Below are 24,998 nucleotides of genomic sequence, written 5' to 3' on the forward strand. Positions count from 1 at the left end.
AAATATTTACCTGTAAAACCAGTGACACCCAAAGACAAAAGACCATGAATCCATCAAACACACACCAACGATCCTTTACATAGGAGCTGTCACCCTACAAGAGACACAAAAGCTAAGAGGTTAACAATTCTTGGTTTACTGTCAGGATTTACAAACACCACAAAAAAAAGTTCTTGAAAGAAGGTAAAGTCTTCTCTGTACCCTTTTAAAAATGCCACTTTTAAAAGACTCCAAAAGCCCGGTATCTGGGCTGGAATGTGCTGGAAACATATAAACGCATCTCCTGGGTGAATAAATGGTGGCTTCATTCTTGTGCGATACTTGTCAGCTTGCACCAAAAAGAACTGATAAATAAACCTATTATTTACACTTTGATGTAAACCAAAATACATAGAAAAAATGGACACTGGACTCACCTTTCCACTGTATTGCCCATCACAAAATACTTGCACAGGAAGATTAGTGTAAAATGCTAGCAATCTGGTATTGTGCTGTTCAATTATTTCAATATTGTTTATCAGCTTCAATCAAATCAGTATCATTTTGTATTCATTTTTTCATAAGTTTTCAAACCTTTTTCATGCTCCAGAAACGTCCTACCATTTCCAAAATACTAGACAGTAACCACCATCTCATCACAGTGTGGGCTTTTAAGTTCCTTTGGACATTTACTGAGCAACTTTTTACCGTCTCAAAATGACCATTCTTTAGACTTCGTTAATGACAGGTACCATGAACTTTCAACATTGGCATTATTGGCACTCCATTACTTATCTATTATAGCACAAGGATTCAGAGCATACCTTTGCACTAGAGAATAACAGAAACTCAGGGAAGAAAACTGAGCACCAGATCCTTGATGACCCATATGCCTTCCTACCTGTTCTCCGGCCCTGCTTTTGACTTCCTCAACTAAGCTCCCTAACGTAACACCTGAGCATGGTTTTGGTGAGAGTCCAATCCAGAGATGACTCCTAAAATGCACCATGAAGAAGACAGCATCAAAGCTCAGTTTCATCCATACTAGACTATTCTCAACCACTGTTCCAGTTTGCATGCTTGGAAAACCTCATGTCTCACAAGGATTTGCAACCCAGGCACTCCACTGAAAGCCATAAAAACACTTCTTTGGTGGGCAGATAATGCCTCACACTTTTCTTAATTAACTGGAAAAAAAATCTACCTTTATTAGGTAGATTACAGCTCACAGTTAGTTTCTCGTATCACATGGTACATACAGGAATTTGGGGACCAAATGCATACAGAGACAACTTGTTGAAAGGAAGACCAGACAAGACCAGGCCTCAGGAAAGTGGATAACGCAGTTTCATGTTTTATAGCCGCAAAAACATATGCAGAGACATTGGCAGTATATCTCAGGGCACACTAACACCCCTTTCCAAATGAGGTTTCTCCCAACAGACTGAACGTGCCCTCCCTTGCCCTATACGTATCTGGTTCCTTCTCTCTCTTTAGTGTTAATCCAGATACAAACTACAGTGTTTGATATCCACCCTTCACAGGTATAATTGGGGAAAAAAATTACTGCCAGGTCTCAAGAATGTTGAAGAAATTACTGGGCTTTGGCCTGTTACGTGATTCCTGGCTTGATACACGCTGTTTCTTATCTCAGTGATATTATTTCCATTATTTCAGTCAACCTGTACTTGTTTTTAAATGTCTCAGCATTTTCACTGATTCTAAAAGCACAGACAAGCTGTTTTGTTTTAATCTAATATTTTCAATGACATGCAATATCCTAAAAATGATTTATCATTCCGTCCAGTAGGTGACAGCAAGATATATTTTGTAAATAGAGACAAATCACGTTTTTGTTTTTGGTTTTTTTTTTAAAGTTTTATTTAGGTTGCAAAAATTCTTCAGGGCAGAAGTGAACAAAAGATACAAAGAAAATACAGTAAGTGATTTTCAAATAAAAAATAAAGGATAGAGAACTTCAGAGCTGCTTTCAGACAGAGGATTTTCTAACACATGAGGATGTTAACAGTTCTTCTCAGTCCAAGAATTAAGAGGAGGAAGACTGCAAATCAGGGAAACAACAGAAAAGGAACTTTTGCATCATAATTTTAACCTGTCCTTTCTGAAGAAAGTAGACTAAGTAAAGAAAGTTCCCTAAGTAAAGTCTGACCTAATGAGAAACTCTTCAGTCGGGGTTGAACAAACTCAGCTGTTTCAGTGCTTACATTCAGTAACTGCGAAGCAAATGAATGCTATATCTCTGGGGAGATCAGCTACCAACACCCTAAATCTCTCAACCCTCTCTCATCTCCCCTGTTCCCTCTTAGTGAACAAATCTCCAGTGAGATTTGTATCAACATGCAACTTGAGTCCTTCAGTTGTGGTTCTGAACAAATATGCTGATTGGTCTTTCTCTCACTGAAGAACTCTTCAAAACTTACTTTTCTTCTCTTAAGCACCCTTTGTGTAAAGCAAAAAGTTTTTCTGAAGTTTGGCTGTACAGATCTGAGCATGAACTTGAGCAGGAGTTCCTCCATTCAACCTCCTCTGAATAAGTCATCAAGTACTCACTAAAAACCAAATAGTTTTTTTTTAGAAATTGCTTTTTCTCTCCACAATACTTGTGATATGATTGAAGCAGCTCTGCTGTTTTCTCCTTACACAGGAAAATATCATAACCCTTTCCAGTCTTCCGACTATCCAGCCTGTTCCACCACCTCACTTCTCTCATCGTCACGCCAGGGCAGCTTCCCCCACTTCATGCTCCCTGCCAGGGCGGCTTCCAGGGCAACTCAGGGCACCTGAATTACATCTCTAGAAACTATTCATTTTGGTTCAGGTTCTGACCCTTTTGGCTTTGGATGTAGAGACGCTTTGGCTAAATACTTTTCATGTTTGTCATTTGGCTGGCAGTGGGCATGGTGGGGAATCTTGAATGCATTTATACTGTGTATTAGCATGTGGGATGTAATTTGGTGTTGGAAGCATTTTTAAGGCAAGACCACGTCCTGCTTAATGCAAAAATCAGAATATACTTTTTAGTAAGAATCTTGACATTGACTTCAAGTCCTACTTCCATGAAAAATCTAATTCTGACTAAACACAGTCTAGCACTCACATATTAATAGCAATAACACCGAGTTTCATTCACATTTAAAAAAGCCTTTGGCTGAAATTCTACACTCACAGTCAATGGCAGCCTGTTCTTAGATTTGGAAAGGAATATAGATACATAAAATTTAAATACATCTGGTTACATCTTACCTAAAACAGCTGAAGTATTGCACTGTGTTAATCCCTCACCCTTTTTTCATCATGTCAGCTGAAATCTGAGAATCATTGATAAAGTTTGTTTTAGCATTTTCTTATGAATGCACCATCCCAGACAATTTACATTACAGTTTATAAGTCTTTGAAATGTGGTCTAAACATCTCCAAAAGATGAAGAATTAGTACTGTAGACTATAAGCCTCACACTGACACTAATCCAAACATCTTAGAGTCATTAAAGTTGCTAACATACTATTGCCTGCGGCGGACAGTGGACTCTTTAATGTGCACAGCAAGTCCTGAAAGCTTCTCCAGCAACACAGAATCATAGAATCATTTTGGCTGGAAGAGACCCTCAGGATCATCGAGTCCAACCATAACCTAACTCTGGCACTAAACCATGTCCCTAAGAACCTCGTCTAAACGCCTTTTAAACACCTCCAGGGATGGTGACTCCACCACTGCCCTGGGCAGCCTGTTCCAATGCCTGACAACCCTTTCCATGAAGAATTTTTTCCTAATATCCAATCTGAACCTCCCCTGGCACAACTTGAGGCCATTTCCTCTCATCCTATCACTTGTTACTTGGGAGAAGAGACCAAAGCCCCTCCATGCTACAACCTCCTTTCAGGTAGTTGTAGACAGCGATCAGGTCTTCCCTCAGCCTCCTTTTCTCCAGGCTGAACAGCCCCAGTTCCCTCAGTTGCTCCTTGTCAGAATTGTGCTCCAGGCCCCTCATCAGCATCATCATTGCCCTCCTCTCAACTCCCTCCAGCACCTCGATGTCTTTCCTATGTTGAGGGGCCCAAAATTGAACACAGGATTGAAGGTGGGGCCTCACCAGTGCCAAGTTCAGTGGCACAATCACTTCTCTTATGATGTACACGACATACAGTCCATCAAGACAACAAAATCATTTGCTTCTGACAGAGCAATGGATGCCAGTCCACCCATGCAGGTCATGACTGCAGGCCTGGGCCAGCCTTTGGAAGGCTTGTGCACAGCAAACCGGGCCCTCACTGTGAGCCTCTCCCAGGCAAACCAAGCTAACCAACCAACAGCTATTAAACACAAAAGATTTTAAGATACATAAAAAAACCTGATGTCCAAAGCAGCAATAATACTTAGCTGTTAGATGGACCAATTTTTCCTGTGTTAACTAGAGGCTTATTCATTATTTTGTAATACCCTTCCTACCCTCCCCAAACACTTTCTCCTGAAACACTTCTATCTTTTCCCTCAATATTTATTTATAACAGCTCAGCATCACTGTTAGTCCAGTACACAACCATGGAAATGGCTTTCGTGGTAAACCACACATGTGGAAATTGATCAAAAGTTTGCCTCTCTCTTAAATCTCTTAATCTGAATGAATCTGAAATGTGACATCCCAAGACATCAGCAAGCTTGACATAACAGTCTGTAATTAAAATATTCTCTGCCCTATAAAAACTCAATTTTCTATGGCAATGTTGCCATAAATAAGGAAGAAAACCTCCAGTTCAGCAGAAGACCTTAGCGTTTCTTTACTTATTCAAAAACAGGACCAATTAATAACTTTCCTTCCCTCTCCTTATTTCACCAGTTTTTGATAAATTTTAGTGCCATTACATTAACTGAGTACTGTTTGATCTCATTATCTGTATTAGCTCATTTCTTCATTTTTTATTTTCACATGCAATACTAATATCTCAACAACAGCACTGACATGCCAGAAGATACACTATCTCAATAGTAACCAGCACATTATTAAAGATAAAACAACAACAGCCAGTATTAGGTGCCTTAAGAAGCAGCTACACAAGTTCACAGAAAAAAAATAATTTTATACAACTTAACAAATTGGAAATGTGAGCCAACACAAAACACAAGCAGAAGTAATAACACTTGATGTAGTCACTCCATGAGAGCCATTACAGTTTAACTTGCACCAGAAGGGAAGACTAGCCAGACTATATTTTTTATTAATAAAGGTTTATTCCATTATGAACCTTGCTGCAAACAAAATACTCCATGAAAACAGCTTCTGAATTGCATAAAGCAATCTGCTAGAAGATTATGTCTCCTAATTTCGCTAAGCAATTTCAGTATCTCTTTGGTAAAGTAGACAGCTTAACTGGATGACAGCACAGCCATCTCCCAGGTCATTTCTGCCCTGCTTCTATCTCTTAACATCTCAGGAACACCTCAGGATGAACAGTAAATCCCTGTGAGCAAAAAGCCTTCTCTGCCTCCATGCTTGCCTTTGGGAATTTCTTTTTCTCTCTCATCCTTGTTCTCTGACTCCTTCCCTCCCACCTCTCTCCAGACGCCTCTGTGGGAAAGCTAAATAAAAGAAGTGATATGACATTTGCTCTGATGGTAATCAGATTTATCATCATCTGCTCTGGAAAGGAAACCTGTAGCCTTGGGTCTGTCATTAGATGAACTTTGTCATCCACTTTTCCTCACAGTCTCTGACAAACAGGATGGACAGTTGAAAGATGGTACAAATGTGAAGAGACCAGCAAGCTCAGTAGCAAGCAGCTGCTTTGCTATTCTACCATGGTTACTGGTGGTGAATAAAGCACATCAACAACTCTAGCAAATTCTTCAGATCACCCTGTGGGCTACTTTGTTGAGCGCTACAAGTATTAATGGGTGGCGGCTGACATTTACTGGCATTTTAAGGAGTAGCATAAATGCACAGGAGGAAATGGAAGGAATAGAGGGAATCAGAATTCAGGAGCATTATTTTTCCTCCTCCACTATGCTCATTGTAACACAAAAAAAGAGCAAACTAGAAAAGAGGGCATAGCTGAGTTAGGGGAACAAAAATCATCCCTCTGCCATTCCCTTACTCCACACAAACACTGCAGGACATGGAGATCAGAGTGGGACAGAAAATGAAATCAGAGCTCAAGGAAGCCCCTTACCCAACCTCTCTCTCCCCCCTGCAAATGCAGATAAAGATACACACACACACACACACACACACACACAGGGTATGTTTCTCTTACCCAGTTGCATGTACACATACATCCCTTATGTTTTTGGCTCAAACTTTCCCTATTTCCTTAAAAACCTGCAGTCTGCAGGTCTGTTTTAGTTCCAGATTGATGTGGGCAATCCAGCCCAGCCCTCAACCTGTCAAATACTTTCAACATTTTCCTCACACAGAAAAGACAGTGAAAAGATACAGACTAATCAAGAAAAAAAGCTGTCTCTGACTTCTGTTCTCAAATCTCCTCTTCTGCCCCCCCAAAATAAAACTGTTTCTCAAGTGCTCATGTGTCAAACATTATCCCCCTTCTTCCTTCTTCAGAACTTTACGACTCCTCAGCTGCCTTCAGGACTGGCACACGACCTCAGACAGACAGATGACTCTCAGACGTGCTACCCACTTAAAGTCCATCTTCTACTCTGCATGACAAAAAAAATTCAACCTGAAGCATTTTATCATACAACAGCAAATAAAACCAATACAAGCCATCCTTTAGTGCAAACTACTTCTATAACTGTAAAATGATGATCCATGCAGGAAACGAAATTGTGAATGATTGTTTAGGTAAGCCCACGTCAATAACCAAAGAAAAACTGGCATATTTTAAAATGAGGGGTCACCTTCAAGTTACCTCTCTGGAGGAGTGACAGCATCACTTCAAAATGAACCACCTTTTATTTTTTTTAAAAAAAAAAGTCTGTATTTGAAAAAAAAAAAAAAGGAGCAATAAGGGAAGGTACAGCTTCTCATTTCTGTATGTCTTCTTTTTCTCATAAGAACGTCTTCATTTACAGTGAAGGAACTTATTTAAAATATATTCACATAACAGCAATTGATTTGTAACAGCCAATGGAATTAGAATTGTGGTGTGAAGCTTAACTCTAAACAGTTATAGTGGGTGTAATATTACTTTATCATCACTGAGTTAAACCAGTTCCATTTGTTAATACTCACGTACTGTACTAAACTGCTCCACCGTCAGATGCTTCCAAGTGCCACATGACATTGTGCATAATTTATCTTTGTCATAACATGTAATGTAATATTTATAGTAATCTGTTATTCTATGCTAGAAAAACCTTGGAAAAATCACTTGATGTTACAGCACACAAAACAAAGTTACTCTATTTATAACTGAAAAAAATGAAACTCAGCTCTTGCTTGTCCTTTGGATTAGAGGTGATTCCATATCATATTATACACACAGAACACACACAGTTCATATCTATCATTACAAGAAAACCTATAATCAATACAGAACCACTACTTCATCATTTGCAATAATTAAAAAAACTATATATTTCTAAGTCAATTTGTTGAGATTTTCAGGCAATTTTAGGAATTACCAATGAAGATGTAAGGCTATTTGATTCATTAAGGAACAGTCTCACATATATTTTTAAGGCATACTAGATTTTTGTTACTTTATGTGATTAATTTCACCAAATCTAGTATTTGGTTTTTTCTATTGTCATGTGAGGTTATTAACTGTAGTATTCACTGTCTCATTTGCTGTTTCTAACAAAAAGAAAAAAAACACAATCGCCTGTCATTTAACTCAGTGACTTATGTCACAAACAAACAGCAACAGTTTTAGAGAAGTTATGAGCAGAAGAAACAATCCTGGCTGTGAAGTAAGAATCAAGACAAATAGAACAGACAAACAAGGACCATTTTACTTATTAAAAACCCTGTAACAGTGTCTGCTGTAAAATAAGAGGGATAAAGGGACTGGGAGGAGTTAACAAAAGAAAAGTGTTTTAAACAAAAGTAAATTCAAAACCAAGACAGAAACAAACATGAAAACATGACACCGCACTCTCTTCCTCAAACACAAAAAGCATTGAGAGGAACAACCATTCCACGAAAGAATGGAAAACAATGCCTCAACACACCTCCCATATCCGCAAAATCACTGCAGAGCATCTCAGTTCAGCTGAGTGGCAAGTAATTCAGATTGTCCACTACTCAGAGGTGCCAGGCGCAGTCTTCACATACAGTCAACAGAGGACAGATGCTAATAGCTTCTTTCAGTACCCAATGGTAGCTATGGCTACAGAACATGCAGGGGGAAAGGAGTTTCACCCATGTATCACATTGCTGCCTTCTTGATGCACCACCCTACTGCTACAGTTGGGTGCCAACCTGCGCCTCGGAGAGATTGTATGGGTCACTGCGCTGAAAGCCTGAATTTCATTTCCCTCTCCATCTGCTCAGCCAACTGCATTCAGTGCCATTAGTGTTGCCTTACTCATGGGCTTGGCTCCTTTGGATGTCTTAAATGTTCAGCAAATCTAAAAATGGCTGATCAGGAAGACAATTAATAGGATACCCCCACCTGGAACAACACTCATTGACGCCAGGAAGTTCACAGGAATAAAATCTTCACTGTGAGAACAATCAAACATTAGAAGATGTTGCCCAGAGATGTGCCAGCATCTCCCTTGCTGGAAATATTCAAGACTCAGCTTGACTGGACCCTGGATAACAAAACTAAGGCCCTGACTTGAGTACGAGGTTGGTCCAGACCATCTCCAACCCAGATTTTTCTCTGGTTGTGTGCATTTAAGACAATCTCCTCAAGATACCAGTTCCTTGGGGCAGACTCCAGTTCTGCACCTGGTTCCACATGCATGGACATCTAACTGTTTGTGCTTGGAAGTACTCTGCAGCCTTGAGAAGGCAATGTGTGTTAAACACTGTTGTGCTTCAGCCAGCAGTATCCTGCTGTCCCCCAGCTCCAACATTTATGGTGGATGCAATGGGTGAATTTGGATCAAAATATTTCACGGCAAAAGTTTTCACTCTGAAGCATCAAATATTGCCTGGAGATTGAACAGACAGATTTGACAGGCAACAAGTGTCATCTAATGTGACAAAACTCAGATTTATGGTCATCATTCACTGTTCTCCTTCAACAGAAAAAAGCCCCCATGATGAAAGTTGCAAAAGATAAGCAGGAGGCACTTCTAGCAATAATATTGCTATTATTATTTGGTAATTAGCATTATTAAAAGCCAGAGAATCTATTTTACACTACAGAGACCAACCAAAGCTTATTGAAACAACAATCTTAGTATAGTTGTAAGAAAGCAATATTTATATTAGTGGTAGAGAACACAATACTCTGAAATTAAATTTTATATTCAGCTTACTGCCTTAAAAATCCCACACAAATTTAATCATTTTAATGAAAATACAGCTGCACAGAAATGTTCTTATTATCTTCCACAGGGATTTTATTCTCTCAAATTCAGAAAGAAGAGAACATGGGCATGAAATAAAATAAAAGGACATCATTTAACTATAGCAGACTTGCCTGAAAATGCAAGTTTCAACATAGAAATGTAGATCAGGGATGAAGTTCCCTCTTTTCCTGTTTGAAGACCTAACATGTTATCCAAGATGTTGATTTCACTGCTATCCCATTTATCCCAACATGGAGCGACAGATCAAACATATCCCTCAATAATAGCTGCTTTCATGAAGAAAAACAGGAATCCCTGAAAGTGCTATTAGAAAGGGAAAAAAACTAACATCACTGAAAAGTAAATTTTCATTCATCTCTATATATTGTATATTGAAAGAACAATTTCTAAACACATTATGAAAGTCAGCATGTTTTACATTTTTTCTTAGCAACTTTGAGGTTAAATTCTGATCACCACGGTAAGTCACCAAGTGTTAGATGGACACATACTTCAATCCATGCTCAAATATAACTTCTCACTAAAAATTTCTATGACCCATTGACTGGTCAGGAAAATTATCATTTTTATTTTAGAAATACTGCCTATGTGAGTTCACTAAGTAATTTACATGCCTTTGATTTTCTAATACTCTAATGTAAAAATGGTGCAAAAAGCCCCACTGTGTAATATGAGTCATTACTTTCCTATAATAAACACTCCACCAAAACCAGGCACCAGTAACCATAGAAACAGGTGCGTATATTCCAGTGCCACGGTCTCTAACCTTCCCTGGCCCACAGGCAGCAACACCCAACCAGCAGCATGCTGCAGGCAACTTCGTCTTTGTTTTCCTCATGATAATCAGCTGTAATTTTTTAAATTTCCTGTGACTGGAAACAGCATAGGAGCGTTTCACTAACAACATGTTCCCAGTAGGCTGGAACAGATGTCCTTGAGATGGACATACGCGCTTAGCAAAACAGCAACAGAAAAACACAGCAAAACGGTGAGGCAGAACAATCAACTTCTCTAGACTGAACGTCTTATTCAAATAATGGATATCAATACTGTTTGCTATGAAGTCATATTTAAAAATACCAATCACAGCTGCCAAGAGCAAAATAGTCCAGTATTTTTTAAGTTACATTTTAAGACAATTTGAAAAAATACATTTTCTATTTAAATATTTGTATATAAAATATCAATATATTTTCTCAATATAGAATAGCATAGGATCTGCACTACGCATCTAGGTTTTCAATGGCATTATATATGGTACAGAATTCCATTTTTTTTAATACAGATCTGTGAAATAATTTGTCATAAGGGCAAATAATTTACACCCTACAATCTCAAGAAGCAGAGTCAAAGATGAAACTCAAATCTTAAGCCAACTGGGTCTCTTTTCATGTTTGCTCTGTGAGCTTTTTCCTTCCACAGGTGAATAGCTTTTTCTTTCTACTTTTTCTCTCCACATAATTACAAAGCATCTCAGCATTTTCTTATCATTGCCACTGATTCTGCTGGTTATGACCCTTCCCTCCATGTTGAGGTTCTCACTCCTATTGGTGACGTGCACATCCCAAGACTGAGTTTCACTGAGCACATCAGAGAACGCTGACACGGGATGACAGAAGCCACATATTCTGTTTTACTACATGACCTTTGAGAACAACACAATTCCCTGATCCTTAACTCATTCATACGCCAGGCGGTATACAGCATATCTAAAGTCACAGAGCAGAGTCATTTCAGAATTCTCATCTTCTGTATTCAGCCTGTCATGCAGCAGAAACTCCCTTGACAAAGTTACTAAAAGCTGGTGAGCCAGCTGACAGTGTTTCATCACAATTCAATTAATATTTCCAGCATTTATCAGAAGGATTAAACTAATTTTGTAATTTCTCCATTCCTCTTAGCTGAAGGTGGAATGCTTAGTATTCGAAGTATTGAAAAGAAGACAAAACAGATACTTGCAATAAGGTACAGTAAACAACAGTTCTGTAATCCTTAACTTCAGAATTAGGATGAATATGGAAGAATCTAATGTAAGCATAAATAAGTTAATGCCATAAGCCCTAAAGAAGAAGTTGGCATACAGTTGTTTCTGTAGTGCCCACTGTCTATTGACAACAAATCTATAAGTAACGAGTTAGAGTAATCGTTCACTGTGAGATACCTCAAGGCGAGAGGTCACCTTCCAGCCGAGGTACTTTGAGCTTCCCTTGTAGTCAATGGAGAGAAAGAGGCCAGATAAATTACCTTTTGGAAGAGCCTACTTTAGACACAGACAACTAATTACAGACAATCACAGACCCTCAAATTAGCGCTGATGAATCCTACTAAGTGTTTCTGTTTTAAGCCCAAAACTCTACTTCATGCAAGCAGAGACAAGAAACTGTCAGAATATGCAAATGAACATCGTCTACCACTGGAAACAGTTGTGGATCCCAGTTTAGATGACTACAACTAGAATATTTCATTACAGCATAAAAAGCCTGTGTGTACCTCACATCGCCTGCACTACAGGTGGAAAGTTCCTTATACTGGCAGAGAACTGAATGTGCAGAATTATGCCCACATGGCTCAGGGAAGGATCCAACCTGCTCCTTCCTGGTTTATCTCCTCTCAAGTAGACAGACAGCAACTACAGCAACCAAAGCATCTATCAGAAAAATGATGCAGAAAATGCACTCTCTGCACAGAGGTAACGCTGCCTGGGAACACCTGACATGCTGAAAGCCACCAATTTCAGCTAACTACCTCAACTGCCCTTTTGTACTAGACATAAGCTGCACTGGTAGAATATCCATCTTTGTTTCAGTTCCTGCACAAACTCACGGCAAGAGTGCTGAAAACAAACGGTGCTGCCATTCACTTCACCCCCTCGCAGGAGCGCTGAAGTTGGTGAATAGTGCTCAGCGTTCCTGAAATAAAATCTAACAAATCCACTCACAACTACTTCACTTAGTACAAAAGTTTTGCTGTGAATGTAATTGATTTAACAATGGGGAAATGTCAAGGACCGTTACTTCTGACGTTCTATAATCTCTTTTGTTAGCTGACATATGTCACAACTGCACAGTGAAAAGAAAGATATTTCTATTAAATTCAGTGTACTACTTGTGCTATATAAAAAATCTCTAATTTGCAGCATGATGATACTAAAATAAGTGTCAACTAGGCTTTTTAACAGGCAGGAGAGACAACTCATTTATTTAAGAGAGTTCTTTTAAGAGAGTTATTTTTATTTAAGAGAGTTCTTTTAACAGATGAACAGGATAAACCATGTCTCCTTTTCACAACATTATTTCAGTGCATGTGTTCTAATATCAACATGACTGTGATTAGAAGCTGCAAAGGCGATGTGGTATAATGAAGACAATTTCACACACCCTCCCATTTTCCATCAAGTTAAACAATATCCATTCATCACTCATTCCCTAAAGGCTGAATTTTCACCTGAGACAGCTGTTACTTGGTTCCGTTTTTTTGTAGTGAACATTAATTCTTTCTAATAATGGACAGAGTTTCCTGAAAGTTTCTTGGACTTGAGCACATTTTCCTCTTTGGTTATTTTTTTATTTAATGCCTTCAGTGCAATTGTGTGTAATACAAGCAATTTACCTGGAATATTTATCTTTGTGCTTATTCCATCTCCTAATACAAAGGCTGAAAATAAAAACTTCTAATAAAGATACTTTTAAAGCAAGATATCCTTACCTTGCTCATACCCATGTGAGATGGCCTTCAGAAAACATCTGATTAGAAAGTATAAAGTAATTTTTGCATCACACTGAAGTCCTTCCACCACAGGTTATGCTCCCTGCTTTCTTTTGCAAGTCTGATGCTCATCGAATACCACATCTGTTTTAGGCTTGAGAGTTATCTTTCATTTCTCTAATGCCACCCCACCTCCTTTTTTTAAATGAGGAGATCATTTTGGAAACCTTCTTTCAATCAATGAACAGGCCGACGTCAAGCACATACAGTCATGTTCATAAGTGACCCATTCGTGGGCACGTAAACGTGAGCTTTGATTCTGAGACAATATGAGTCTTGTCAGTGAAGTTATGAGTTGACTCCTGAACTATTTTGACAGACAAAAACATTAGTTAATTCATGGCACTCTCAGAAACCTGCCCATCAATCAGTACGCTATGCAGCAGACATAAACATCCTGTAATTGGGAGAATAATTTAAATCTTACTCAGGACAGAGTGAAGGAGACTGATTTGCCTTCATTTGAACAGACTTAATACTTCCTTGGTGCAGCTGATTATAGAAGAGCTCCTTCTGACCAAGGAGCCTCGGACGTGAAAGAAAGCAGAACCAAAGAGCCACTGAACTCTATTTACGTTCATACGAACAAATCTAGGATCAACTGAAGAAAGCGGAATTCTGAACCGAAAAGATCACAAAATACCAATGTCTAATTGAATTCAGTAACTTTTATGATGGCACTATATTTATTAAGTTTTATATGTCGATACATGGTGTGGTACTGTGGTGGCCAAAACCACATTAATTTCTTAGAAGGCTGCAACTTCACTCACAAAACCAAAGTATATTATGGTTGCACACTTTCAGATTCTTCATACAAATATAAATCCCCAGCTGCAGGCAGTAAAATAAAAATAATTTCCAGCTAAATTAAGGAGATCCAGTTTTATGATCCCGATGAAGCAGAGGTTAGTCCTTTACCCAGACGTTGCCTATGTCTGCAAATCTGCACACTCCAGGTATTCTGGCATCACTGTATTATGTTTCCCAATAACCATCAAGTAACACAGAGTATTTCTGACCTAACAAAATGCTACTTAGAGCATAAAAAAGCGGTTGCCAAAGAAGTAAATGCATTCTGCGAGAGGCTACTTAATAACAAGCGATCACTGTTCACTGTACTGACACCAAAGATATCCCTGACTTCTGCCAAATCACTGATGCTACTTTGTGTTATTCAATCACCCTGGGGCCAGGGGAGCTTTGTGTTTCAGGACAACAGGATTCAGCCTCTACCTGCTGAGCAGACACACCTAAGTACAGCTGGGGAAAACACTGCACCGTGAAGATGATCTAAGTTAATGTGTTTCCATCTTATGTGAGAGAATCAAAAATAAAATTAAGTGATCTCTTGAAACACCCTTGAATTCTTCGCTGAACTAAATTAATGATAAGATTGGACATTACATTAGGACTGGGAGACTTTCAGTCCCACGACAGTGATGGGTATTGCTTGTGCTCTACTATCAACAATAATTAAAGCTACAAATTTTATTTCATTCATTTAAAACATTCCTATTCGTAAAATCCACACTACTCTGATGTCATTAAATCTCATGTATAATCTGTGTCAACACACAGTCTTTCTAAACATACCACATTTTGATGTTCAAACATCTCTAAGTCAAGAAGTCTCCTGGTCTTTATTCTTACCTTCAATCACTCCTGAGGTAGGGCTGCACTTTATATTTAATGTTTCTACATCTGAGACTGAGACAAAGAAATAATACGTAGGTGACAAACCTAAAAGAACCTCATTCACCATTTTATTAAAATGGCCTTTTTTATTTTACACACTCCACAGCACTTTTAGTGTGTAGAAAGTCTGTGGTATTTATCAATAACACTTTTCTTCAATGACTCTTAAGGTCAGAATTTTTAATTTCTAAAGTATTACATATTTTTAATATGTACCTGCAACACAGTTTAGTAGACATGTGCAAACATGCTTCATAAGTTAGTCCTATGAAAATACTGATGTGGCTAAGTCACATCATCCATTAACTCATGTGCTACTCAGAACAGAATCTGCAATGCTTTGAAATCATTCAAATGTGTGATCTACATAGAAATGTTGCAGAAAAATATATAACTATGAAAACTTGTATATCTAGGGATGCAATACTTCTTAAAATATTACTAAAATAGTGCTGTAGTTATTAGAGCATATTTTCATGACTGGAATTAATTTTAAGATTATTTGCTCATAAAAACCTAATAGGTTAAACATAAATCAAAATACTAAGACAGTTTCTCTCATAACTACCTGAACAATTTGCTTGATGAAGTAATTAATATGTAACTTTTATTGCCATCACACTATTCAGATGGAAGCCAGGCAGTAGTCATGAAAATTATTCTCTAGTCAGTGATATTATATATTCACTGTTTTTATCTATTTGAAGTAGATTTAATACTGTGTACACACAGTATTTTCCTGAGACACTCTATCATTTCACAGTGAGCTCTAGCACAGGCCATCATTCTTCAATTTAGAACATAATTTAGAACACAAGCATAAAAATATGTTGTAAGAAACAAAATGACTTGGTCTAATTCTCTATCTCATGTAAAACTTCACAGACTATTACAAGTTGTCTTACTGTTTGTACATACATTTTATATAACGTTGCCAGCCAACATTAGGCAGACTTGTCCTAGAATTTGGTATTTAAGAAGACCTCAATAAGTAAGAAATTATAGCCTGTATTTAATTTTTCAGAGATGAGATTCAAGGTAAAGACAGACACATTACTAGGATTAATTCAAAATCATGACAAGTAACAATAGCCTGCAATACCCAAAACTCTAATACGATTATCATATCACAAGCCTTTCAGTATTTTCTTCCCAGGTAGTGCCTATATACTGAATATAATCCATTAGACTGCACATTTATACCCATTTCAATTTTTTCAGAGGAGTCAGTCTACCATAACACCTATTATAAGCAAACAATGTATGATAGCAATAATAAGAAATATCAGCATACTGTTTTGAAAACAGAAGGGCCTCAGGACTTGTAACAGGTATATCCTATAGTGTCAACTTCTGTTTTGTTTTTTAATATTTGTATTTGGTGTTCCTTGCCTAAACACATGTCAATGTCTATTTTCTTTTTTGGTGGTGGATATCAATATGAGCAGTGCCCTTGTAATTCAAAGAGTCCTCTGTATTGATTGTCTTTGAAAACAGAATAAGCAACAACCAACACTCACAAGGCATAGGCAGCCCAATATTTGAGTAGATTTTACTAGTATGGCAACAATTATTCAGATGAAAACACAAGTAATACAAGGCCCAATGTCATAGCAACATTTCAGTTTAATTTTCCTTCTGGGGTAACGAAAACTTGGATGGATTTATCATTTTATTTTGTCATTTAGTTTAAACAGGGGAAAGGGAAACTTTTTATAGACAAAAAGCTAGGATTTTCAGAAACTACTTTCCTTTTCTAAAAACCCCTGGGAACCAAAGGAAGTAAATTTCTCATTTGTCCTCAGGAGGTGCTAATTAGACGTGACTTAACATTTTCAAAATGTTCTTAGCTCAGCTATACTTTCATTGTTATTAATTGGGACTTAAGTGGATGGTGCCTAACTTCTCCATAAATTAGATTTCTCTCTGGACTAAAGTTTTGCATTAATCATGGTTCAAAGTTTATTAGCATTTCAATTCCTAAGGTCTTTACAGAAATACTGATTTATGGTAAAGTTCGGTAGAAGCATACGGCAATATATTCAGTGACCCTATGTTCACTAAAAGTCTTGAATACACTTAAATTAGGACTACAGTTCACAAACAAATTTCCTTATATAAATGTTTCATATTCTAACATATTTAATAAATGCTAATAGGTTTATAAACACTGTCTTATTTTACTTTGATTGCCACTGTCTTCAGAAGTCCATGGATCACTATGTTCTTGGCAGAGTTACCATATTTAACCAATATTTTCCCTAGAATCAATAATCCATAGGGTAAGTAAAATAGTTCATTGAAAGAGGATTATTCATTCACTAGCATTCAAATAAACAATTTGATAACATATTCAAAATGCTCTGCTTTAACAGCTGAAAAAAAGGCTAATCCAGTTCTAACATTGTTTTATGAAAGCTGCTATCCATGACACAAAACCATCTCCTTTTCCAAAAGTTCTCTCTTATTCACATGAATAGTGTGTAGCCACCAAGTCCAGTGAAGCCATCCTTCCCCTTTATTCAGCAACTGGGAAAACACATCCACAAACCTCAGTAACATTCTGGGCTCCCCAGTACAAGAAGGACATGGACATAACCAGAGTGAAGTGAGGGTTACCAAAAAGGTCAGAGAGCTGGAGCACATGAGGCAGGAGGAAAGGGTGAGAGACAAGAGTCTGTTCAGCCTTCAGCAGAGAAGACAAACGGGAGACCTTGTTGCTGTCTACAACTACTTAACCACAGGATCCAGAGGAGATGGAGTCAAACTCTTCTTGGAAGTGCACAGTGGTAAGACAAGATGCAAGGGACACAAGCTGGAATGTGGAAAATTCTGATTAAGTATAAGGAAAAAAATTTTTTGCACAAGGTTTGTCAAGCACTGGAACAGGCTGTCCAGAGAGCTTCTGGAATCTTCATCCTTGGAGATGTCTGAGACTCACCTGGACAACCCAAGCTATGGCCAACTTCACTTAATTCGACCTCTTCTGGGCAGCAGGTCAGACTAGATGACTGCTGGAGGTCCCTTTCAATCTAAGTTATTCTATGGCTCCATTAATAGCACCAATGAAGGCACTTCATTTCAGTGTAACTGTATTCACTGATGAATGCTACAAGACATTAAGCTGTACAGAAATCCTCAGTTGTTAAAATAATAAATGCAGTCATTTTCTACTTAAATAATCTATCTTTGCGTAACAGCGCTTATGTCTAATCTATTTGACTGTAGTTTTATCTAACAAATGAAGAGTGAAATATCAGCGTGCAAATGAAGTAATCTGTGTTGTCATCCATACATGTGTAATTAAGGCAATGGAACCAATTCCAGACAACAATTCGTTCTGCGTAGACAGACTCATCAGACATGTTTCAAAGACAAGTTCATGATATGATGATCAAAGATAAAGACATCCTGTGAGGAGAGGCTGAGGACTTCTGGTTTGTCTGTTTCGGAGAGGAAGAGGCTGAGGGGCAACCTCATGGCTCTCTACAGCTTCCTGAGGAGGGGACATGGCAAGTGAGGAGCTGAGCTCTGCTCCCAGGTATCCAGTGAATGGTTCAAAGCTGCACCAGGGGAAGCTTAAACTGGACATCAGGAAGCATTTCTCTACCAAGAGGGTGGTCAGACACTGGAACAAGGTTGCTAGAGAGGCACTCAATGTCCCAAGACTGTCAGTGTTCAGAAGGCATTTGGACAATGGCCTTAACAACATGCTTTAACTTCCGGTCAGCCCTGAAGTGGTCATGCAGTTGGACTACACGATCAATGTACATCCCTTTCAACTGAAATAGTCCTACTCTAGTCTACTCTAGTCTAGTCCAGTTTATATCCCCAAACCCACAAATATAAACAGCGTGGTGAAAAACACTTAGTACATGCAGCAAAGTATTATCCATAGCCCTTAGGTACCGACTGTGAGTGAAGTTGGTATTTCCATACACAAAGGCTGAGAAATCAAGCTTTGTACAAAGGCACACTCTTGGCCACCCCTCCCTCTCTCCACATTAATAACTATGTGTCCATTCATTTGCAAAGTTTGTACTGGTTGTAATAGTAACTTGTTACTCCCACACTGTTCAAATGTGCTTAATGGACATCTCTGAATAAAAGTAGTGGCCAGCAATAGCACTTCACAAGGGATGACTTTGGCCTTATGCAACACATGAAGATTGTCAAAATCATCTTATTTCAATAACTTTCTAAATATGAATATTAATGATTCTTTTAATATTCATTAAGTGTGATGACATAATAGCTTAGTTTAGCAGCAAACAACAAATGCTACCTGCAAACTCAGAACAAACTAAAGAGCTAAGTACAACCTCAGATGTCTTTGGTGTCACCAGACCTTTCAGGAGTAAAAGGGAAGGAGAACACACTGATTATCTGTTCTGTACAACAGGGACATAGTTGTATTGTCAATAAGGTCTGAGGACGGATTTTCTATATGTAAGCTGAATTTGTATCTTTGTGCAAGACTGGAATCAGTCAGTAAAATAATGCTACAAAATAATGATTACTGTAGTTTTTCATTCTCCAATACCATATCTACTTACACAAACTAGTCCAGCAACATCAGTAAACATATAACGGAAGTATTTATTTACCAACATGAATTATACTAAGAAAAAAATTCAGTAAAGGAAGATAAATTTCTCATTTAGCTCACAGTAAGACATATGTTCTTATTTAAATGAAGTAATCACACAACAACACATCCAGCCTTCTGAAATGAAAATGGAAGTTCTAAGTCCATATATGGAACTCTAGACATTCACAAAATATTCTTGCTAATGCATATGTAGCTTATTTTTCCTTTCATTCTTTATATTAATAGAATGAAATTATCTATTTCTTAGCAGGAAATCATTACTATGGATGTTGGTATTATATTCTGGGGGGGATTAAATATTCAGTAAAGCTGCATCTTTGTCAAACTGTCTTTTCAGTTTATATGCCATGGTGTTGCCTGCAGTTAAAAACAACCATAGCAAAAAGAGATGAGAAGTTAAAAAACAAAGATCAAATGTCACCAGCATATATTCAGATCATTTTCTTAAGCACATGTAGAATACTGTTTAAATGCTTACCTTAACAATCCCACGGATATGCATTTTTGCGATCATCTCTGCAGTGTAAAGAAACATCAACAGAGTATCAAGAGCAAATGTCACATATTGGAGAGGAGGATAATGCTCGAAGGTCTTTGGAGTGTTCATACAAACAGAAATAACACTGATGATGGCACAGATTCGTAGTAAAGAATGTACCCACTGGAAAAAAAAACAAACACAATCAACGCAAGATTGCTTTGATGTTCAAAAAAAAGCTCAAATATTTAGCTTATATAACTTGTATTGGCACTTTCTGTAAACACATATTTGCGTTTTTCTTTTACATCATGATCCGGGTGTTAAAGGTCTTCATCCAAAAATAACCACTCCTGGCTTTATCTTATTTATATGTTTATATATACACACGTATTATTTTATTAGTTCATTTGGGAGGTTGTATAATTCAGAAACCAAGAATTAAGAGCCAGGAAACTGAGAATTAAGATTCTATAATTTTTACTTTGCAGCATTTGTAATCCAGTTTTTTTTCAAATGACAACTTGTCACATTCATGTGCAGACAATACGTTATGTTAGTTGATGTTATAAAGTGGGTGAATATATTAAATGAAAATACCTGTGGAAAATTTTAGTCCCACATTTTGATGAACTGCTTTTTAGATCACTTTACATTCCAAAAATCAAGTGAGAGGTATGGGGATTAAAAGCATCCCTCCATTTATGAAAAGAATAAATACAAAAGAGACCATGTCACAGAAAGCTACTTCTTAAAATCAGGATTCATTTTTGTTCCAAACAAGTTTTGTTCCTATAAGAGAACAGTTCATTTCTCTGACTACTTAGGTCTCAGTCTCACTACAATCATTATTAATAATGCTGATATTCAGTGCCAGTCACCATGGGAGATCTAACAAAAAAGCAGAATGTATCAATACAAGGGTTTAAGGTTGTATTTTTTTTTTCTTGTAATCAAACCACCAGTGAAACATCTTGAAGCCAGACAAGTGTAATGAATCAGAGTTTGTAAGGTCATATCTGTCAAAACAAGAACAACAAAACGACACTTCAGCAAGAAAAAATATTTCCACACAAAAACCACTGAAGTGTATTTATAGCAATTTTTCGTCTGAGGCAAAATTCTACACTCATTTACAGCACCTCAGGCCTTTCAATATCAAGAAGATTTAAGAACATTCATCTAATTTAATTAATACTTACTGTACGCTCACCTAAGTGTAGATATTTGACATGAATGGAATAGGTCTATCACCTGCATACTCTGAGCCAAAATTAATAATTTGGAAGTGGAAGGTACCTGATGAACAATCTCTTATGTCCTGTTAATACCCACTTTGTTTTGAACCTTGTTTCAACTGAAAAAAATAACGTGAAAGTGGTGCTGATATAAAAAATGTTGTCTGTCACAGTAAAATGTTAATATGGTGCATGCTAAGCAATATACAACTAGTCCATCAGCATGAGAAGAAAAAATTATTCCATCAAAAAGCCGTGTACTGTGTGCTGAGAAACATAGGTAAATTACCCAGCATATATTTCTGTAATGACATTTTGAGCTTATTACAGCAGTTAATACAAACATACTATTTAAGATTAACAGATATATGAAGGGTGAGTGTCACGAGGATGGAGCCAGGCTCTTCTCGGTGACAACCAATGATGGGACAAGGGGTAATGGGTACCAACTGGAACACAAAAGGTTCCACTTAAATTTGAGAAGAAACTTCTTCTCAGTGAGGGTGCCAGAGCACTGGAACAGGCTGCCCAGGGGGGTTGTGGAGTCTCCTACTCCGGAGACATTCAAGACTTGCCTGGACGCCTTCCTGTGTAACCTCATCTGGGTGTTCCTGCTCTGGCAGGGGGATTGGACTAGATGATCTTTCGAGGTCCCTTCCAATCCCTGACATTCTGTGATTCTGTGATTTAGCATGAATTAATATATGTGTGTTGCCTTGTACATGATTCTGGTGTTAAAACACAGCAGCAATGCTGAAGGCATCTAGCATCCATACTGCAATGAGATGATAGTTCCATTATAAATTAATGTAATGCTAACAACGTATATTATTTCAGAATATTCGTTTTCTGCTTTTACAAAGAACAAATTCATGCACTACTTTAAGAGAAATGAGAAGATGCCTTCTCTGCAAAAGTATGAATCATTCAAAATATAGGAATCCCGGATGCACAGAGTGCTGAATAAATAACTGAGTCATAATAAGCATATTTACATGGTAAAGGCATTTTCTTAATACTGCTCATTCTATTAATAACTCCACTCGCAAAGAAGTTTTCCCTAGTTTCAAGTTGCCAGACACTTTTACATCTATCTGTTGCTTAGGGCAGGTTATATGTTAAATGCTACTAGAAAAATGTGAGCTGTACTTTGAAATAACCAGCCAAAATACATGTTCATATTAATAAGTGATGTAAGAGATTCAAAAGTCGAAAGTGCCAACTGCTGGGTACCACTTTAGCAACGAAATGCTCCTTTTGACATAGTTTTCAAAAGTTCATTTGATGAACTCAACTTCTAATTTCAGTAAACATGCTAGGAACCAGAGACATTGAAAGGATGGCTGTTTAAAAAAAACAATCAGTAGATTAACTGTTTGCCAAACACTGCTTGACCATCCCCATTAGTCACTAACAACCGAACTAAACCTTTTTATTTAGATTGGATTTCTTGCAAAAAAAAATGAACTGGTACATTAGCAACTGTAGCTCAATATTTGTTCCTGACAAATACCCATTTCAGAATCACTTATAGAAGTCATATTTCAACAATCAAAGTTACATTAACTTAACATTAGTAACTATGGAAAGAGATACCTACTGGCTTGTTAATCCACAGAATATCCGCATTGTCTGACAAGGATTCATCGGGACCGAAATCTGTAACTGGCTGGGCTTCCACCCGTGAACTTTGTTTCCTTTTTAGCATCCTGAAGTTAACTTTTGTTATTTATAATCATGAAACCTCCTTGGCAAGAAAAAAAAAAAAAAGAGGACATTAATTCACTAAAACCATTTTACAATGCATTTTGAACAGTTTTATAGATAACCTAGAGCATTTTGTTTTCATGCAAACTGCTTTTGTACTTACTGATTAACGGGATCTTCATTTTATTAAAAAGCTTTCCCTATATAAATCACTGACATGACTCTTGTTAGTTTACAAAAGTTTACATAAAGGTATGCAATGCAAACAATTACCAGAAACTTAGCAACACTGGCGGAAAATTTGTACCAATGTGAAAAGAATGCTAACACGGTGAACTTAAACCCAGAGTAATAATTGGATGGATTTGACCTGGAGCCGCTTAATTTAATGGTGACATTTCCATTTATTACACTAGGCTGAGATAAAGCCCAGCAAGCCAAAGGCAAACAGGCGATGTTAAACAGCCAACAGATGTTAATGTTCTTTACTGAAATCAGAAAAGCCTTTTTGCCATACACTATTAACATGTATTTTTCTAATATATATATATTTTTTTTAAATGTATATTAGCAATTATCTATCCAACAGCCAGACAGCTGGCTGTCTCTGCAGCTTGTGCTGGCACATGGGAAAACAGGTCTTGATGGGCTGGGAGAACAGTGGGCTTGGGACTGCAGAAGTACCCATATGCTTGGTCCCTACTGGCCGCTTCACCACATAGGCCGCTGCTCCACGTCCACACCCTATGCACCTCTACATCCTTGTCTTCTTTTAGCTACCGTGGCAAACATAAAGTATTAATCTTCTTCCAAGTGCCCCACAGTCTTTCTCCTACTCTATTTTCGCTCTTTCAGATTCAAAAGGTCAGCTCCTGTCTCTAATTCCCTCAATACATTTTCAGAAGAGGGCTTCTGCGGTTTCTCCTGTGGTGTCACTCCGTAAATGCCATGCTCTATATCCAAGCTCCTTGCAAGCCTCCACAAAGATTTTTCAACACCTTCTTTCGCACCTGTCAGTAAACTAAAACTCTTGATCATGACAACAGTGTCATCAGTATGGCCTTGTGTTTTCCTGCCTATATGCACCTATCTCCTGCCTAATATTTAAAACCAAGTCTAAACCATTAGTCTGTATAGACCAAAAGCAATAGGTTTGAGGTACTGGACTGATGCTCCCAGCTGCAGAAGCAAACATTACACAGTAACTTTTTTTAAAAAAAAATAAACAGAAATTATACAAGGGCGCAAAATAAGACAAAACTTCTGATATTTTTATTTGTGTTGTACAGTCAGTCACAGCAACCTTAGTAGAAGTGAAACTGGCAAACTGTCACTAAAAATATGCAAATATTGTAAAATGAACATTATAAATTGCCATTTTCTAACAAATTGAGACTGAAATAATAGCCATACAAGTTGTATGTTCTCTTAATCCTCATGCTCAAGCTTCATGCTCTGACTTCTTTCTCATAACTGAATTCACTACTTTTTCTTCTTTAGCAATTTTTCCTGCTTTCTCCTATGTACTTCTAAGCCTAATGTACTGACCTACTTTCTCTACTTGGACCAAAGCGTAACTAGAAATGCTTGAAGCCTCAGAGATGTTGGTGTACTTTTTCAGGTCATGAAGGCTTAAAATGGCTACATTTAACACAGTGATAAGAAGTTTTCTGCAATGTCTTGGGAGTTGCACTTCTCAAGACCTTAGGAAAAAAATAAACACACTTTCTAATATGTTTCATGCAAATATGTTCCTTTGGAAACTCTTACTCAAAAGCTAATCAGTGAATTAACAAAATAATTTTATGTTTACCATTTCTGGTAATGGGTATAGCACTTCTAGTAAACTCTTAAGAAAATATATACCAATAAATAAAGGATCAATAAGTACAATCAATAATTGTGAGAAAAGGCTCATGATATGAAACACTGACAAGCCACTACTGATTTTTTTTTTTAATAAATGACACTCTAAATAACAAGTTATATCAATTTGAGAAAGAAAGTAGATAATTATCAACTGGTTGTTAGAGAGGATCTGTTGTTTTTTATGCTTTTA

The 24,998-nt window shown here is 37.5% G+C and overlaps 1 protein-coding gene across 6 annotated transcripts in view; it reads right to left on the minus strand.

The window, feature by feature from the left end:
- The window catches only part of NALCN (sodium leak channel, non-selective), a 238,908-nt gene that overhangs the window by 207,322 nt on the left and 6,588 nt on the right, over positions 1 to 24,998 (minus strand). For all 6 annotated transcript variants that reach the window (XM_065057850.1, XM_065057839.1, XM_065057844.1 and 3 more), the window contains exons 2-4: positions 22,833 to 22,979; positions 19,995 to 20,177; positions 11 to 94 (exon numbers count right to left, since the gene is read on the minus strand). In XM_065057850.1, the coding sequence (XP_064913922.1) occupies positions 11 to 94; positions 19,995 to 20,177; positions 22,833 to 22,940 (375 nt within the window). In that variant the 5' untranslated portion in view covers positions 22,941 to 22,979. The remainder of the gene's footprint in view (positions 1 to 10; positions 95 to 19,994; positions 20,178 to 22,832; positions 22,980 to 24,998) is intronic.

Source organism: Columba livia, chromosome 1 (genome assembly GCF_036013475.1).
Source record: "Columba livia isolate bColLiv1 breed racing homer chromosome 1, bColLiv1.pat.W.v2, whole genome shotgun sequence".
Lineage (NCBI taxonomy): Eukaryota > Metazoa > Chordata > Aves > Columbiformes > Columbidae > Columba > Columba livia.